Here is a 20,532-nt window from a genome sequence, read left to right as displayed (position 1 = left end):
GTTTGAAATACATTTCTAATTTGAGATGCATTTGTGTTGAAGCCATTTTATCGGCCTGTTATTATACAGATCATAGACTAATTGCAGAACCTCCATCTATAGACCCAAATGTCTCAATTCCACTTTACATTAGCTCACCACCGCCCCCAGGTGGGAAATGATATGCTTGCAATAACATTTTCCACAGTATTTTATTTACATAACATAGCCTACATACAAGAACCCAGTCTATGGTTCAAAGCCTAAATACCCAAGTCAATACAATATTCAACAATTATTCCCTTGAAGACCTTTTCCTCCTTTGCAACAATAGGGAAAATATTACCAAATGTGCATTTTAACTGAGAATCCTGTACGCTACTGACCACAGTCACATACTCGAAGATGAAATAGTACAATTGCATAGTTTAAAAAAAATTACTCTAAAACACGTTCAAAACCATGTTTGTTTTGATCTTCCTTCGTAGAGGATGAGGCCCACCACGCGTGACGTCAGCAGCGGCAGAGTAATAGAGCTTCCACCTACTGTTCTAGTCTCCCGGTTCATGACTGCCATATCGCGGAGGATAGAATACCATCCAGGGTTGGCGCAGTCGAACCGAGTACCTGCATCAGTCATGGCGGCGCCGTTAGCCCACTTCGACGAAGACTGGCAGGATTTCAATGAATTCAAGGCGGCCTCCGGGTCGCCGAACCGACTGGACCAGCTGAACTCGAACATGGCTGATACGGGACTGGTGGATGATTTCTCAGACCTCGACAGCTTCTCGGGGGATATATGCAGCTTCACATCAATGGAGGACCTTGTCCACGACTTCGATGAGAAGCTGACAGTTTGCTTTCGAAATTACAACACCAAGACTGAAAACATAGCCCCTATTAAACCTATCACGGAAGATCATTTCCTCAAAGACGACGAGTGAGTGTGAATTTTGTAGCTACTACTTTATCAGTTAAGCGTTTATAGTTTGTCTACAATCTCAAGCTAGTTAGTTAGCATACCATTGCTAATGTGAACCTGCTGCTAGCTAGCCATTTTACAAACGGGTTGTTGGTGTTATGCATGTAAACCCGTAAAGATAACTTACAACATCAGGACTTAATAAGCTTAAGTGTTTTGTTGTTTGTTAGCAGGTAACGTTAGTTAAAATACATTAGCTGAGCTGTGTTTTCAAAGTAGCTAGCTAAGTTAGCTAGCAGCCAGCTACCCAATTTAAGTTTGTAAATAACTTGATAGTTAGAAGTTTCACATGTCACATGCACAAGTACAGTGACATTCCTTTCTTGCAAACTCAAAACTCAACAATACCATCATTAACAACAATGTAATACTAGAAAAAACACGAGAAATATGAAGAATGCAATAAGTAAGTAAGCATACTATATAACGTAAACTCGTACATCGCCTTGGTCCGTACAATTGCCCTTATTTTAGCGCCCCAAAAACGTAATACTTCCAGATCAACTGTAATGTCAATACCATTGTAAAGCACAATTTCTCCCCTTTCCAACAGAATCAATTACATGACCTAAACACTGCCCGTTTCTGCATAATTCAAGCAAGCAATGAGCCCGTTGGGTCTTTTTTTAAATGGCGGGTGGGGAAGCGAAACTAATGCATGATAGTGAGAAGGAGAGATGTCGTGTGGGAAAATTGCTTTTTTTCACTCGATCTGTCCAACTTATCGCCTCTAAAATGTAAATAAAACACTATAAAGAGTTTATATAATGTGTGATTACATACCTATTTGAAGGTTTGTGTCGAATTTTGAATCGGGTTTTTAGGGCGGTGCTAAAGTGATCTTAGAAGTAAACAGCGGCTTTGAGAATGATGATCGCATGCAATGATGACGCAAAAAATGACTAGGTATCCCCCCTTACCCCCGTCACTGTCCATTTCTTGTTTTTAAAGGATGAGAGAAGTGCTACACCTGGTGGAGAGAGATTGTAAGACAGAAATAGTTGCTTTATGAATGCGTACTATACACGCCACGCGATATAACGAGGGCCAGTTTTTTTCAACTTTTCTCCAATACTATAGGAGCCATTACATGTTGGATCACGCTTGAATAGAAACCTAGTTTCTCACCGCAGATTTGAAGTCAACACAGTCGTACAGTCCATTAGTTTTCTCTTGGTAGCTTCGTTTGAATGTTGCGTGTTGCGCACATTTGTACGGAATGGGGAGTTTACGTTACTCAGTTCCAATACCATATTTACAATGTCAGCGATACTGGAGTGATGAAGGTGGATATGTATAGTGTTAAGGTGACTGGAAAACAGAATATAAGAAACAGAGTACAGCAGCTTCTTCTGTGAGTGGGTTGTGTCGTGTGTGTTGTAGACTAATGTGATATATGTGTGAGTGTGTAGGCCCTGGTGAGTGTGCATAGAACATGCAAAAAAATATCAATAAAGATGGAACGTAACTCCAATAGTTTGTGTAGCTTATTTAGCAGTCTTGTTGATTGGGGTTAGGGTTAGGGTTAGGTTCCCAAAATCCAAAGCTCTGACGAAGCGTGTGGCGATACGTAAGCTTATTAAATTATCGTGAATATCAGAGCAGTTGTGCGGTTTCCTTTTCTTCATCTTGTTGATTGGGGGTGAAAGCTGTTCAAGAGCCATACAGCCTGATATAGATGTCCTGGATTAGGGACCGATTATGATTTTCAACCATACGATTATTGGAGACCAAAAAAGCCATACCTGAATAATGGCTGATTTATTACTAGTATTATTATTATTTTAAATGAATATGTGTATGTTTATATATATCATATATATATATGTATATACAGTGGGAGAACAGTATTGATACACTGCCGATTTTGCAGGTTTTCCTACTTAAGCTGTAGAGGCCTGTAATTTTATCATAGGTACACTTCAACTATGAAAAGCGGAATCTAAAACAAAACTCGAAATAACATTGTATAGTTTTTAAGTAATTAATTTGCATTTTATTGCATGACTAAGTATTTGATACATCAGAAAGCAGAACTTTAATATTGTTACAAACTTTGTTTGCAATACAGCAGATCATACGTTTCCTGTAGTTCTGATAGGTTTGCACACCACTGCAGCAGGGATTTTGGCCACCTCCCTACAGATCTTCTCCAATCCTTCAGGTTTGGGGCTGTCTGGGCAATACGGACTTTCAGCTCCCTCAAAGATTTCTATTGGGTTCAGGTTCGGAGACTGGCTAGCACTCCAGGACCTGGAGATGCTTCTTACGGAGCCACTCCTTTCCATGGCTGTGTGCTTCGTGTCGTTGTCATGCTGGAAACCAGCCACGACCATCTTCAATGCTCTTACTGAGGAAGGAGTGTTGCCAAGATCTCGCATACATGCCCATCATCCTCCTCAATACGGTGCAGTCGTCCTTCCCCTTTGCAGAAAAGCATCCCCAAAGAATATGTTCCACCTCCATGCTTCACGGTTGGGATGGTGTTCTTGGGTTTGTACTCCATACTTCTTCTTCCTCCAAACACGGCGAGTGGAGTTAGACCAAAAGCTCTATTTTGTCTCATCAGACCACATGACTCTTCTCCCATTCCTCCTTGGATCATCCAGATGGTCATGGCAAACTTCAGACAGGCCTGGACATGCCTGGCTTAAGCAGGGGACCTTGCGTGCTGCAGGATTTATCCATGACGGCGTAGTGTGTTACTAATGGTTTTCTTTGAGACTGTGGTCCCAGCTCTCTTCAGGTCATTGACCAGGTCCTGCCGTGTAGTTCTGGCTGATCCCTCACCTTCCTCATGATCATTGATGCCCCACGAGGTGAAATCTTGCATGGAGCCCAGCCGAGGGTGATTGACCGTCATCTTTGAACTTCTTCCATTTTCTAATATTGCGCCAACAGTTGTTTCCTTCTCACCAAGCTGCTTGCCTATTGTCCTGTACCATCCAGCCTTGTGCAGGTCTACAATTTTATCCCTGATGTCCTTACACAGCTCTCTGGTCTGGCCATTGTGGAGAGGTTGGAATCTGTTTGATTGAGTGTGTGGACAGGTGTCTTTTATACAGGTAACGGAGTTCAAAGCAGTGCAGTTAATACAGGTAATTGAGTGGAGAACAGAGGGGGCTTCTTAAAGAAAAAACACAGGTTGCTGTAGAGCCAGAATTCTTACTGGTGGTGAGTGAAAATACTTATGTAATGCAATAAAATGCAAATTAATTATTTAAAAATCATACAATGTGATTTTCTGGATTTTGTTTTAGATTCCGTCTCTCACAGTTGAAGTGTACCTATGATAAAAATGACAGACCTCTACATGCTTTGTAAGTAGGAAAACCTGCAAAATCGGCAGTTATCAAATACTGTTCTCCCCACTGTATGTGTAATAATGACAATTACAACAATACTGAATGAATACATTTATTTTAACTATAATAATATAAAATCTATTTATCTCAAATAAATAATGAAAACATTGCTCAGCTTTGGTTTAAACTAGATGCAAAAGCCAGTGTTGGAGAAGAAAGTAAAAGTGCAATATGTGCCTTGTAAAAAATCTAACGTTTAAGTTCCTTGCTCAGAAAATAGGAAAGCTGGTGGTTCAGTATTCCCAGTTCTTCAATATTCCCAGTTAAGAGGTTTTAGGTTGTAGTTTATTATAGGAATTATGACGCGTCAACTATTTCTCTCTATACCATTTGTATTTCATATACCTTTGACTATTGGATGTTCTAGTAGGCACTTTAGTATTGCCAGCCTAATCTCAGGAGTTGATAGGCTTGAAGTCATAAACAGTGCTGTGCCTCATGAATTGCTAAGGGCTGCTGGCAAACGCAGTAAATTTTGAATGAATGCTTACGAGCATGCTGCTGCCTACCACCGCTCAGACTGCTCTATCAAATCATAGACTTAATTATAATATAATAAACACAGAAATACCAGCCTTTGGTCATTAATATGGTCAAATCCGGAAACTATCATTTAAAAAACAAAGCATTTATTCTTTCAGTGAAATACGGAACCCTTCCGTATTTTATCGAACTGGTGGCAAACCCTAAGTCTAAATATTGCTGTTACATTGCACAACCTTCAATGTTATGTCATAATTACGTAAAATTCTGGCAAATTGTTCGCAACGAGCCAGGTGGCCCAAACTGTTGCATTATACCCTGACTGCATGCAATGAACGCAAGAGAAGTGACACAATTTCCCAAGTTAATATTGCCTGCTAACATGAATTTCTTTTAACTAAATATGCAGGTTTAAAAATATATACTTCTGTGTATTGATTTTAAGAAAGGCATTGATGTTTATCGTTAGGTACATTTGTGCAACAATTGTGCTACTGTTAAATCATCACCTGTTTGGCGAWGTAGGCTGTGATTCGATGATAAATTAACAGGCACCGCATTGATTATATGCAACGCAGGACAAGCTAGTTAACTACACATGGTTTATGATATTACTAGGTTAACTAGTGATTATGTGAAGATTGATTGTTTTTTATAAGATAAGTTTAATGCTTGCTAGCAACTTACGCGAGTGCAGCAAGGAGCCAAGGTAACAGGTGGTCAGCCTGCCACACAGTTCCTCGTGGAATGCAATGTAATCGGCCATAATCGGCATCCAAAAATGCCGATGACCAATTGTTATGAAAACTTGAAATTGGCCGATTAATCGGTCAACCTTTATCCTGGATTGCAGGGAGCTCGGCCCCAGTGATCTACTGGGCTGTCCGCGCCTTGCGATCGAGAGCGGTACTATTACCATACCAGGCAGTGATGCAGCCAGAAAAGATGCTTTGAGGGCCCATGGCTAACTTTTTCAACCTCCTGAGGGGGAAGAGGCCCTTTCACGCATTCTTCACAACTGTGCGTGTGTGTTTGGACCATTTTTAAGTCTTTAGTGATTTGGACACAGAAGAACTTGAAGCTCTCGACCTGCTCCACTGCAGTCCCGTGGGTGTGCTCGCCCCCTTGTTTCCTGTAGTCCACGATCAGGTCCTTGGTCTTATTGATGTTGAAGGAGAGGTTGTTGCTCTGGCACCACACTGTCAGGTCACTAACCTCCTCCCTGTAGGCTGACTCATTGTCGCCAGTCATCAAGCCTACCACCGTTGTCCTCAGCAAACTTGATGATGGTGTTTTGAGTCATGTGTGGCCACGCAGTCGTGGGTGAACAGAGAGTACAGGAAGGGACTAAGCACAAACCCCTGTGGGGCCCAGGTGTTGAGGGTCAGCGTGGCGGAAGTGATGTTGCCTACCCTCACCACCTGGGGTCGGCTAGTCAGGAAGTCCAGTTGCAGAGGGAGGTGTTCAGACCCAGAGTCCTAAGCTTGGTGACGAGCTTGGAGGTCATTTTACAAATGACAATTTGTTACTAATGTTAGTTAGGTGGCTAAGTGGGTAATGCTAACGTTAGCTAAATGGCCTACGTTAGTGGGGTTAGGGGAAGGGTTAGCTAAAAGGGTTATAGTTAGGGTAAAATGCTAAAGAAAATGCTAAAGTGGTCCGTGATGATATTTGGAAAAACGCAACTGTTGGTTTGCTAGAAATTCGTGTTATACGTCCACCCATCCACCTCGACCAATCGCCCTCCTTTCCTTTTTGCCTTAAGTAACCTTGTGTTATGTAACCAAACATAACATATACTAATTTAAGTGTCCCGGATTTACATGTACTATGTTACGTCGAGCCTATGAGACCAAGCTTGGTGGTTCGCAGCAAGATAAAATTTGTTTTATATTGGATATTCGGTTTTCTCTAGTTAATTAATAGCTATTGAACCAAGCATGCCATCACAATGAACATTTAATATTCTGAATCCAAATAAAATACTTTTTTTTCATTGTCATGGTATGCTTGGTTCAATAGCCTTTGAAGAGACAGAACTGAATATCCAATAAAGAACTAACATTAACATATACAGTGCCTTCAGAAATTATTCATACCCCTTGACCATAGATTACACATTTTGTTACAACAGCATGAATTCAAAATGGATTAAAAATACAAATCTTACCAATCTACACATAATACCCCATAATAACAAAATGAAACCATGTTTTTAGAAATTGTAGCAAGTTTATTGAAAATGAAATATGTAATTTACATAAGTATTCACACCCCTGAGTTGGTACTTTGTAGAAGCACCTTTGGCAGCAATTACAGCTAAAAGTCTTTCTGGGTAAGTCTCTAAAAGCTTTTCACGCCTGGATTGCGCAACATTTACCCATTTTATTATTTTCATAATTCTTCAAGCTCTTGTTGATCATTGCTTGTCAACCATTTTCAAGTGTTGCCATAGATTTTCAAGTAGATTGAAGTCAATGCTGTAAATTGGCCATTTGGGAACATTTACTGTCTTCTTGCTAAGCAACTCCAGTGTAGTTTTGGCCTTGTGTTTTAGGTTATTGTCCTGCTGAAAGGTGAATTAATCTCCCAGTGTCTGATGGAAAGCAGACTGAACCAGGTTTTCCTCTAGGATTTTGCCTGTACTTAGCTCTATTCCATTAATTTTTTTATCCTGAAAAACTCCCCAGTCCTTAACGATTACAAGCATACGCATAGCATGATGCAGCCACCACTGTGCTTGAAAATATGGAGAGTGGTACTCTGTATTGTGTTGTATTGGATTTGCCTCAAACATAACACTTTGTATTAAGGGCAAAGGTAATTACTTTGCCACATTTTTGTTGCATTACTTTAGTGCCTTGTTGCAAACAGAATGCATGTTTTGGAATATTCTTTTTCTGTACAGACTTCCTTTTCACTCTGTCAATTAGGTTAGTATTGTGGAGTAACTACAATGATCTTGATCCATCCTCAGTTTTCTCCTATCACAGCCATTAACCAGTTAATTGTAATCAAAAATATAATCTATGTAATCTCCCAAATAATGATTTATTATGAGAGGGCCATAAACAATACCTAGTAATGCTGCATACTCAGGATGGTTAAAATCATCTCACCTTTCTGGTAAAAAATTGTTATAAATGGCTGAGGTGTACTGACTTTTGAGGACACAAGCTCAAGTACACAGTACAAATATGATACAAATAAGAAAATGACATTTTATATTATGTATTTCCTATTCAACAAAACTGTATCGATAAGGCTTGAAATTACTTATGCTTTCTAAATATAGTATATTCAAGTTATAAACACGACTAACTATATAAGATTTCACCTTCCTTATATCTGTAAAATACATAAATGTGTATTTTTTCTGGTCTCGCTTGATCAAAACGTCTGCTCCCATCGCTGTGAACGTCTCACAGAGCTCTATCTTGGCTTCCTGAACTTGTTAGGAACTCTCCTTTCATCTCAYATTAGTCTTGTCCGTCTATGACAGCGTTTTTTTCAAATTTAAAATCTATTAATTATTTTAGATGAATTGCTATGAATCGACCTCAATGTGCTACCGTGATGAAACCACTCTCCTGCTGTGCTACGATGTCAGTGACTGTAATGTAGGGTTCCGCCAGGAGTTGGGCAGTCGGAAGAGCGAATGAAACGGTAGGAGGGACATCCCAGCTTCAAGTGGTAAACAATACTTTCCTGTGGATATTTTCCCTCACATTTCGGGCAGCTGAAGAACAAACCGCACAAACAACTTAAAAAATAAAAAGTGTTGCTTAATCGCTCAGCACAAACACACACACATACACACACAGTCAGATACACACACAAAGATTGTGTTAGTTGAAATTGACAGTCTTCTATGTTGCTTCAGTTGCTCTTGAGTCACATCCAAATAATCTTTGGGAAACACTGCACTCTTTTACAGTAATATGAGCTCCCATATGTAAGCCTTAACTGAACAATCCCTGTTATCTTAGAATGGGGTTATTTTTTATAATAGTAACACATGTTATAACAAGGGTAGCTAGGCTATCCATATCTTTTTGACTCATCAACAGCATGATCTGACTTCAGCATAGTCAGTGTCACCTTCCTAAAATGGCCTCCTAGGCTGTCACACTCAATAAAGATACAGCAGTGACATTGTCAGCTCCGTTTTGGTAAAAAATATGAATTTCCATGAAAGAAGAGTTAAATTCACACGCACACACACAGACACGCACACGTACACACACAGAGAGCTCATATACACACAGCGACTAGGGTGACGAGGATGTGTTGGTGAGGAAAACAGAGGATGGTGAGAGGAAGGTGGAGGGGTTCGTTTGGATAGAAGCCTTAGCAGGGCTGAAAGAGCAGTGCACTGAGGGCAGCGGAGTCCTTTCATGAGTGACTGCCCTTTTTGGAGGGCAGTCACTCATGCCTACTAACAAGCTCTACTGTAGCTGGCTAATGACCTACCTCCAAGCAGAGACACACAGCGAGGATGACATGGAGACAGGAAGGAGTGTGTGTGTGTTCATATATCGATGTGCTTTAGGGAAAAGTTTCATGATCAACTTTCCTTGGTGTAGGACTACCCATGGAGATACACAAAGAGCCACTGGCCACATAGAGGCTTTTGTGTGCTTGTTCTTATTTATGCAGGGCTTGCATTTGTGCGTGCCTGTTGTTGACGGCCTAAAAATATAGTAATGCCTGAATCACAGGGTGACAGCCGCAGGGCCAAAGCATTTCCTGCCAGCATTGCCCCATTTAGAGAACCTATCCTTGAACTGTGTGTTGTTGATGATAATGCTGCTTTGTTAGTAAGAGGGTTGGAGAGACTGGGGTTATATGAAGAACACGTGTGTGACAAACTCTCTGATGCAAAACCTTTCTGACACATGGGTTCACAGTGCCCATCCTCGCATCGCTCGCAGCAGTCCTGGTCAGACACACACTCATCCTCACATTACACATGTTCACTCCCATTGTGTAGCGGGATCTAATTACAAAATGTATTCTGTATTTCCTGTAGTATAGCACAAAGCAAAGCCCTTTTGAGAGAGAACTTGGACAATACATTTGGCATAAAAAAATTACTAGGCTATTAAAAGGCTAGATTCCTGCTCTCTTATCAGGCAGAGTCGAGCTGCGTCACGGACAGAGACGTGTGTGTGTGTGTGTGTGTGTGTGTGTGTGTGTGTGGTGAGGAAAGAGGATGACACACTACTGCCAACTAATGCTGTGTCACTGGGGAAATGTTTCATGTGCAGTGTAACATTTTCTGTCTTCCTCGTTTTTCTCTTCATTCCTCTCACCATTTCTCTTCCATGTTCTTTCTCTCGTTCTCCCCCTCAGGGTGTGGAATGCTCTGACAGATAACTATGGAAACGTGATGCCAGTGGACTGGAAGACATCTCACATTCGCTCCCTGCATCTCCCCACACTCAACCTCTGCAAGCAGGGGGTAAGACACACATACAGGCTAACGCCCACACCCATAGGCAAACACTTACACACATGGTCTGCCCCTCCCCACTCTCTGTACACATTCCCCTGCTCAGCACACCTGTTCGTTAGCTCAGCCAAGCTGTCTCTCATCTCCCTTTTTGCTCTCTCCCTCCCTATCTCTCTATTTGTCCCTCTTCTCGCCCTCTTCTCTCTCTCTGATGGACAGAAGCTGGACAACATGCCTCTGGACCTGTCTGATGATGAGGAGCTGAGGGAACAGATGGACATGCACTCCATTATTGTGTCCTGCATCAACGATGAGCCGCTCTTCACTGCTGAACAGGTACACACACACACTTGACAGACAACACACACATACACACTCGCTCTCTTTCTATCACGTCTCAAATTCACCGCACTACTACTTACAAAGCCACACTCTTAACACAAGCTATGCGTGTGTGTGTGTTGCAGGTGATCGAGGAGATTGAGGAGATGATGCAGGAGTCTCCAGACCCAGAGGATGATGAGAGCCCGTCCCAGTCAGACCTGTCCATGCTCTCCCAAGACCTCAGACGCTCCAGCTCCAACACCAGCTATGAGGACCGTGAGTTACTCCTAACTCTCATCGAATCACTAACAGCTCAAGTATAAACAGCTCCCTGCAGCTGTATTACACAACCCCATCCCATACATCTATACTGAGTATACCAAACTTTAAGTTTGGTATGGCCCATTTTGACTCCAATGCTTCCCACAGTTGTCAAGTTGGCTGGATGTCTTTTGGGTGGTGGGCCGTTCTTGATACACACAGGAAACTGTTGAGCACGAAAAACCCAGTAGCGTTGCAGTTCTTGACACAAACCGGTGTGACTGGCACCTGCTACCATACCCGTTCAAAGGCACTTAAGTCTTTTGTCTTGTCCATTCACCCTCTGAATGGCACACATACACAATCCATGTCTCAAGGCTTAAACATCCTTCTTTAACCTGACTCCTCCCATTAATTTACACTGATTTGAAGTGGATTTAACAGGTGACATCAATAAGGGATCATAGCTTCTCCTGGATTCACCTGGTCAGTCTGTCAGGGAAAGAGCAGGTGTTCTTAATGTTTTGTATATTTAGTGTATATACAACTGGACTGCAGATACAGGCTCACAGTAGCATTGTTACATAATAGACACTAGATACAACTGGACAGCAATTACTGCATACTTGTTATGTAACTTTAAATGCAAAACATATCAAGATGTAATGCAAACGTTTGGGACTGACCATGTAAGTATGTGCTAGTATGTGATGTGTTATCCTGCCATGTGTTAAGGGAATTTGTCAAGCCCTATATAAGTATGCGTTAGTATGTTTATGTTCTAATCCCTACCTCCTCCCAGGCTTGCGTCGTCTTTCGGTCTCAGAGCTGAGCGAGGCCTTGGAGGAGGTGGAGACTGCCATCAAGCGCTACAGTGAGGAGCTGATCCAGGCCCTGGCCCTGAGGGATGAGCTGGACTTTGAGAAGGAGGTGAAGAACAGCTTCATCTCGCTGCTCATCGATGTGCAGAGTCGGCAGAAGGAGCACCGCGAGCTGCTCCGCAAGAAGAAGAAGATCAGGCCCACAGGCAGCGCTCAGAGGGCAGACAGGACACATGTCCCTGGGACGGTGAGCGAGATGGGCACTGATAGACACAGATTCGTACACATAGTATTGTATGAATTGAAATGCATATAATACACGTTGTGATGCACATACATGCATAGATACAGTGGGGTCTGAAATGATTGACACCCTTAATTAAGATGAGCAGTACTGACTGTATAAAATAAATAATGCAAGTACTGAGCTATATTGTATGCCCAAATAATTTCCCAATGTATTATTTTATACTAATACAATTGCTCAGAGAAGTAGATTTTGTTTAACAAGTCATAATTTTTTTACTCAAATGTAGTGGTCAAAATGATTGACCCCCCCCAAAGACTAAATAAAGTAGTCACAAGTTTAGTATTTGGTCCCATATTTCTATCACACAATGACTACATGAATATTTGTAGTTTTTTTGTGCCCAATATATTTTTATTTTATTTTACCTTTATTTAACTAACCAAGTCAGTTAACCTTTCTAGCCCCGGGGTTCCGCTAGCAGAACACCCACAACATTCCACTGAAAAGGCAGCGTGCGAAATTCAAAAATATTTTTTTTGAAATATTTAACTTTCACACATTAACAAGTCCAATACAGCAAATGAAAGATAAACATCTTGTTAATCTACCCATGGTGTCCGATTTCAAAAATGATTTACAGTGAAAGCACAACATATGATTATGTTAGGTCAGAGCCAAGTCACAAACACACACAGCCATTTTTTCAGCCAACAATAGGAGTTAGAAAAAGCAGAAATATAGTTAAAATGAATCACTAACCTTCGATTATCTTCATCAGATGACAGTCATAGGACATCATGTTATACATGTATTGTGTGTTTTGTTCGATAATGTGCATATATATATATTAAAACAAATCTCAGTTTACATTGGAGCGTTACGTGCAGTAATGTTTTGATTCCAAAACATCCGGTGATTTTGCAGAAATACTCATAATAAACATTGATAAAAGATGCAAGTGTTATTCACAAAATTAAAGATAAACTTATCCTCTATGCAACCGCTGTGTCAGATTTCAAAATAAACTTTACGGAAAAAGAATAATCTGAGAACGGCGCTCAGAGCACAATCCAGCCAAAGAAATAGTCGCCATTTTGGCGTCAACAGAAGCTACAAAAACACTATAAATATTCACTTACCTTCGAATAACTTCATCAGAAGGCACTCCCAGGATTCCCAGTTCGACAATAAATGACTGAAAAGTTCCATAAAGCCCATCATTTAGCCACTTGTTGTTAGCATGTTCAGCCCAGCAATCCATCTTCATGACGCACGAGCAATCCCTCCAGACAAAAACTCAGAAAGTTCCGTTACAGGTCGTAGAAACAAGTCAAATGATGTATGCAATCCATATTTAGGATGGGTTTAACATTAATCATCAATAAGGATCCAACCGGAGAATTTCATTGTCTGAAGAAAGAGCATTGGAACGAGAGCACTCTCGCGCGCAAAATGAGACAGATTTCTGAAGACCACTCAGTAAAATAGCTCCTATGAGCCCCTCCTTTATAGTAGAATCATATAACCAAAATCTAAAGACGGTGACTTCTAGTGGAAGCCCTAGGAAGTGTTTGCTTATCCATAACTATATGGGGTATCATTTGGCACTGTTTTGAAAATCGAGTTCTCACTTCCTGTTTGGAAGTCTTCTCAGGTTTTTGTCTGTCAAATGAGTTCTATTCTACTTACAGACATAATTCAAACAGTTTTAGAAACTTCAGAGTGTTTTCTATACAATAGTAATAATAATATGCATGTATTACCTTCTGGGGCAGAGTAGGAGGAAATTCCGTTTGGATACGCAATTTGTTCAAAGTGGGAACACTGCCCCCTGTCCATAACAATTAAGAACAAATTCTTATTTTCAATGACGGCCTAGGAACAGTGGGTTAACTGCCTTGTTCAGGGGCAGAACAACAGATTGTTACCTTGTCAGCTCGGGGATTCGATCTTGCAAACTTTCGGTTACTAGTCCAACGCTCTAACCACTAGGCTACCTGCCGCCCCTAAATTAATGGTAAATAATGTATTGTGTCATTTTGGAGTCAATTGTATTGTAAATAAGAATAGTATATGTTTCTAAACACTTCTACATTAATGTAGATGCTACCATGATTATGCATAATCCTGAATGAATCGTGAATGATAATGATATCTTAGCATGTCTATTTACCATTCATTTCTATTGGGCACAAAATAATCATTTTTTTTTTACCCAAAACAAACTGCAAATGCATCCATCAAGTATGTAGAGTCACAAGCTTGATGTAGTCATTGTTTGCTAGGAATATGGAACCAAATACTAAACTTTTGACTACTTTATAAGAATTTCTGGGTGGTCAATCATTTTGACCCCTACCTTTTTCAGGAAAAATATTGACTTGCTAAACAAAATCTCTTTCTCTGGGCAATTGTATTAGTATAAAATAACATAATTTCCCAAATTTTTTGAGCATACAATATAGTTCAGTACTTGAATTATTTATTTTATATGGCCATTAATGCACATCTTTATCAAGGGTGTCAATCATTTTGTACCCCACTGTTAGTGTATTGTGCACACGCCTTCATTCATACAGGCACACATCAAGGGAAGATGCATGCACTGGAAACAGAAGAAATTAATGAGAGACATGCATGGCAGTGCAAAACTATACCCTGCAGTAGTCCTGTACTAACTTCTGCACTCACCCTGCAGACCCTGCTGGGTCTCTCTTTTTGTCTCTCTCCTTCTGCTTTATTCTACAGTCTGCTACTATTTACTAATTACATTGTAATTATTGGGCTTTGTTATATGCCATTTTGACATGTCTTTGTAAATACCAGCTGAAAACAGGACAGTAAAATAAAGCACCCTGTAGGTCTGAATTCACCTTGCCATTGTTTTTGTCCAATTTGAACTGTTGGACATCCATTTGGATAATTTGTCCTTTTTGGAACCAGAAACGATGGCGGGTTGAATCCAGTTCTATACCCCTCTTCTTATTCTCCTGCTCTCTAGAGCTCTCATGTCTTTTTGGAGGGTTTCTCATTCTTTGTCTGGTAGTTTTATCTCTCTTGCATTCTCTCCCTCCTCTCCCTTCCTCTAGCTCTTCACTATGGAAGGGCTGTCCACTGTCATTCAGAACGGCCTCCGTCAAACTTTCGGCATCACAGGAGGGGACAAACAGGTGCCCCTCTCTCTCTAGCTATCCTCATCTTTAAAAAAAAAAAAAATTCTTGTCAGTTCTTTTCTCTACAGCTTTTGACGCTGCTGTGTTCTCCACATGTCCTCTTTATTTTACCATCTTTCATTTTCAGTTTAACTCAAGCCCTCCTTTCTGCTCTCTCATCCTGTGGCTCATTCTCTCTGTCCATCAAAGACAAATTAAGCAGCTCTCCTTCTCAGCTTTCATATCCTTCTCTTTTTATGACTTGTTTGACTCTGGTCTTGGCCATTGTGGAGAGGTTGGAGTCTGTTTGATTGAGTGTGTGGACAGGTGTCTTTTATATAGGTAACGAGTTCAAACAGGTGCAGTTAATACAGCTAATGAATGGAGCTAAACTAACAGGTCTGTGAGAGACGGAATTCTTACTGGTTGGTAGGTTATCAAATACTTATGTCATGCAATAAAATGCTAATTAATTACTTAAAAATCATACGATGTGATTTTCTGGATTTTTGTACCTATGATAAAAATTACAGACCTCTACATGCTTTGTAAGTAGGAAAACCTGCAAAATCGGCAGTGTATCAAATACTTGTTCTCCCACCTGTATATCCATACAAATTATGCCAGCTGATTCATGATTCCGACTGGCTGAGAAAAGCTGCCTGTCTGTCTCGTTCCTGCACGTTCATTACTATATTGAGTAATTGAAACTGAAACAGCGCATCCCGAATGGCTGGAGGCAGCAAACAATGTACCAGGCCAGCTGTGATTTTACAACTTGAGAGCAATATTTGTTGGACTACCAAGAAAAATATTGGTGAATTATATAATTCATGCATTGATATGCATCCATGAATTCTGCCAACATTGCCTTACTGTCATAGAATTCTGAGTCAAATCTAACCTATTTTTAAAACCTCTTAAGTTGGTTTTGTATCGTAAACTGGGAATAGTATATTTTTTATGGATATTATGGTTGTCTGCAAAGTAGTTAAAATGCTGTTTGTTCCAATTGAAAGTTAAGATTCACCCATTTTTGAATGTTGTATCGTATTTGTGCATCACTGAGTGACGTTCTATCGATTCCCGGGGTCATTTCATGTTTTTATGTGTATATTTGTCGTTCAAGCAGGCAGAACTACAGACGAGTTTTGCATCATATACAACATTCTTAACTTTCTCTTTTATCGTGGTGCAGTTTTTATTTTTATTTCTGTTCAACCTTTTTCTTTTTTTTATCCCCCTCCATCCTTTGCCTTCCCTCTCTCCTGTGTCTTGTTCTCTCTCCTCTCATTCTGTGGTTGTGACGTGTGTTTCTCGCTCTCAGTATCTTACCACAGTTATCCCCTATGAGAAGAACTCTGGCTCCCCCTCTGTGGAAGACCTTCAGATCCTCACTAAGAGTGAGTACTGACATGTTCCTGTTTATTACAACGTTGTATTATTTATTTTACAAACCACACTTTGTTAACTTTTTAAATCACCCTAGGCCAACTGATGAAAGCTGTAATGTGAAGACCAAAATGTCCTATTATGACCATGATAGTAACTCATCCCAAATCTTTTTTTTTTTTTTGCTCTTCCCTCCATGCAGTTCTGCATGCCATGCGGGAGGACAGTGAGAAGGTACCCAGCCTCCTAACAGACTACATTCTCAAAGGTACTCCCTCCCTACCAGTTACAAAACTATTACTCCCGTTCAAAACACCACACATTACAACACAAGGTGTACATTCTCAAAGGTACTCAATTACTTTGAGGAAACATTCCTCCCATTCAAAACAGAGCTTTTGTCTAGATTGACAGTCTCGCTATGACCTAGTGCCTGAGAAAGATGCTGCAGGACGCAAGGGTTCAGTTAGGACACATGTTATTAGGAGGGTCTACTTCCAATGTGTTCTTTGTTCACTGAAGGCCTGCAGGGTTTTTCGGAGCCTTTCATCTTAACCTTTACCCTCCTTGTCTCTCGCCTCTGCTGCGCTGCTCTGTCGCTAGTTCTAGTATGAGAGAGGTGGAGGTTTGTGAGCCACACACACACACACACACACACACACAATCACATGCATACAAGAAACACGCACACACGCAATGTGTGGAGAGCCCACTCTCACACATCTCCGAGACAGCCCCCTTCACTGGCTCTGTGCTGTAGTGTACCTGTGCTGTGATTGTGATTATGGTATACACTTACTTTACTTACCCTCTATCTTACACACACTCCCTCCTACTCACACACACACTCTTGCTCACCCCCCCATCCGTTCTTAATTGCTCTCCTCCATGTGGTAGATCATTTTGACAGCTGTTTTCTGGGTGTTCTTCTTGTCCCTACAGTGCTGTGTCCCACATAGACCCAGTGGAGGAGCCACCTGTTCTACAACACTCTGAACACTCAAGGCATAAGCACTTTTTTTTTTTAAATTTAGGAACTCAACTTACTGTCCCTGACCTCCAGGGGGCCCTCATTGATTTTGTTAGTCACTCTCACTCAGATATCAATAACATGGCATAAGTCGTGGTAAAATGTGTTGAATTGTAGGAAATTATTCACCTCAAGGTAAAATGGGTAGAATTGCAATAATGTCTCTCTGCCCCATGGCAAAAGTAGAATTTCATGAATCTTTCTTAGAAAATTGCTAAATGTTCTCTCTGCCCCATGGCAAAATGTGTAGAACTGCAGGAAATTATCTTTAAAACATGCATTTTTCTGACTGTCGTTAAGAGGGGTCCCATGAAACAAATTTGCCGTTCTTATGGCCCCCAAAAGGCTAAAGCTGGCCCTGCGCTCAGGAGCTGCAGAGTTCTTGAACATACCAATGGAAGGAAAGTCACCCACCCCCCTAATAAGGTGGACTCTTCCTGATGGAGTATTTATTTTCTCCACGACAACTTTTCCCGCAATCTTTTGAGATTCACATTTTAATGCCTGTTTTACCTTATAATTTTCTCACCTTTTACGTGTAATCTTAAATGTTTTTTTAATGTTGTAATGCTATAATCTCACAATAGTTTTAATGTCTTCTCTGCATGTTAGCAGTATTACTCTCCATTGTCTAAAGTGACTTGCTCTTTCTCATCTTCTATCTCCCGTTTGCACTGATGTGAAGGAACTGGAGATGGAAAACAAATTCCTCTACATTCACCTGCCTGCCTTTTCACACCAGTAAAGATTAGGGTGAGGAGACAAGGAGAAGAAGTCACTTGACAATTGGGATGCAGCTTTTCTCTGTTAAACTGGCCAATGCCCTCTGTGTGTGTATGTATATATATGAGGGATGGGGAAATAAGGCTTCTTGAACCAGTCTAACTAGGGCGGGATCAGTCCAATGTGAGCTCGCCACTTTATCAGAGAGCTATTGGTTCAGAGCAATTACTGATTGACAGACCATGGGATTAGTGGGGTTCAGAAGCCTTGTTTTCACCATCTCTTAGGTTTTATGTTTCATAAACCCCCTGAAAGGTTGTGTACGTCTTTGCATGCTGCTACATAGGATTAGGGAGCTACATCGGTCAAATGTTATAAAGCATTGTTTGTATACTACAATGTGAAATTGCACAGATGGAGAAAAAAATGTTTAAGTGATAACTTCTCGAAAAAGGGAAAAATAATGACAGAAGTTAGTAAGAAGGTAACAAAGAACAAACTTGTACAGCTTTTTATTTTTCTGTAGTTTTAGAGAGATGAGGGACTTTTTACTGCCAGCAGTGTGTGGCCACTTATTATGACATCACCATTGTTATGTAAACACTAGCCTTCAACCTCTGACCCCTCCTAGGGATGTCACATCATGACATCCCCCTCTATACTTGCCTCATACCTCCTCTATAACCTACAGTAAGTTAAGGGTTACAGCAATAATATTAGAATGTAAAATAATGGTTAAATTGCTGTGAGTTGATCCTGCCATGTTGTGTTTCGAACTAATAACTCTTTGATGTTCTGTAAAGGTTGGGCATCTAGTGATGACATGTTATCTTGTCTTGTCTAGTGGACGTAGCAACAGTAGTAGATCACCAAATCATTGCATGTACTTATGTAGACAATTTAAAGGATGTAGGGAGGTTTCTGTACGAAAGCACGAGAGATTCTTCAAACATATTTCAAAAACCCATTGTCTACATCCACAACCACTAACCTTCAGCACTGTCTATAATATCACCTCTGTACAATCCTGTCAAATCATCAGCAGTAACTAAGCTCAGTGCACAATAATTACAATAACACACAAACCCATCAGGTCTGGTCTATCACTACTCTCAGGTACACCCAGAGCATCGGTTCTACAGCAGCCAGCCTGTCCACAGAAGTACAGCATTATGGATCGTGTTAGGAAGAAGAGTAGATGTTGTTACGCCATGCTTGGGGATAATGTTGAAGCAAGCCCATCATCCTATAGCTTGAGTAGCCATGTAGTAGTTTTTGTCTGTCCTAGGCCTGAGTAGTAACATCAGTGAAAAGGCTTCAGACAAGTATAGGCTAGGACCTAGCTAAGTGGTCTTTGTAGCATCAGCTTGTAATAGCTCTGTACCAAGGCAGCCTGACACCTATAGACAGCAACTAGATATCCCAGGTGGGCCGCTGTAAGTCAATGGTAGTGCCAGTCCTCACTAGTAGAAGTCCGGTGTAGTTGGCGGGAATCACCGAGTTTAACGGAAGCTCTCTTTTCCCTGTATCAAAGTGTATGTTATGAAGAGATATTGGGTTTTAGTTGAGGGTCTCAGAAGGCATCTTTCTTTAGTAAAGGAAGCCAGTAGACCTCTATGTACTGTACAGAATCATATGTAACTATCTTTCAACTGTAGCAAGCTTCAGAAGCATTCAGAACCCCAAGCATGTGCTGCATGCACTTTATCTACTTTTACTTCAAGTAAATACAATTAATGATAAAGATTAAGGTCACACTAAAGGGATCCTTAGCATTGAACCACATTGTAATAAGAAAGTTAAGCTGAAATGAAATGTATACTAGCTTGGGTGGGGTTTGGACTCCTTGAAAAGAGTTGAGTTGAGAACCAGTATTATTCTGGTTGTCTTGGAGCGGCATGGGGTTGTCACGGAGATCAGAGAAGGTTATTGACTCAGGCTCAGCCCGACCCCTCGTCGCATGGTCCCTCTATTTTAGCAGACATATCAGCGTATATCCACGCTTTATCTGGAGATTTATATTTATATAGACGCAAGCAACAAATAAGGCTGCCTTTGTAAATGTCAGAACTTTTGTATAATAGAATCTACTCATTTATTTTTAATGCAATATACTTCTTCCCCCATTTTGGGTTTTTATGTTTACTTGTCTTGTTGTCATGAGGTACTAAAGTACATTAATTTATTCAGTAAATGTTTGTTTTGTAACCATATCGACTGTAGTGGTACAAACGTTTTGTGCCAGAATTAAATTGGAACTCATTTCAAATAAAATAATGTTTACTTTGGTGTCATGCTATTGGTTTGTAAGTGCA

At 40.6% G+C, this 20,532-nt stretch overlaps 1 protein-coding gene across 2 annotated transcripts; it reads left to right on the top strand.

Moving 5' to 3' along the window:
- The first annotated feature begins 492 nt into the window (after window positions 1-492).
- Window positions 493-20,516, top strand: LOC111972646 (fasciculation and elongation protein zeta-2). Of its 2 annotated transcripts, XM_023999665.2 has the most exons (9): window positions 493-919; window positions 10,165-10,273; window positions 10,484-10,600; window positions 10,732-10,864; window positions 11,652-11,917; window positions 15,010-15,090; window positions 16,400-16,475; window positions 16,667-16,732; window positions 17,407-20,516. In XM_023999665.2, exons 1-9 carry the CDS (start codon window positions 546-548, stop codon window positions 17,421-17,423), a joined length of 1,239 nt encoding a protein of 412 aa, XP_023855433.2. In that variant the 5' UTR covers window positions 493-545; the 3' UTR covers window positions 17,424-20,516. The 2 variants fall into 2 exon arrangements, with proteins under 2 accessions (XP_023855433.2, XP_023855434.2); XM_023999666.2 differs by lacking the exon at window positions 15,010-15,090 and having other exon boundaries at window positions 494-919.
- Window positions 20,517-20,532: the final 16 nt, after the last annotated feature.

This window comes from Salvelinus sp. IW2-2015, linkage group LG14, assembly GCF_002910315.2.
Source record: "Salvelinus sp. IW2-2015 linkage group LG14, ASM291031v2, whole genome shotgun sequence".
Lineage (NCBI taxonomy): Eukaryota > Metazoa > Chordata > Actinopteri > Salmoniformes > Salmonidae > Salvelinus > Salvelinus sp. IW2-2015.
Note: the sequence above shows the minus strand (reverse complement) of the source record. Positions and strands in the feature narration are given on the sequence as shown.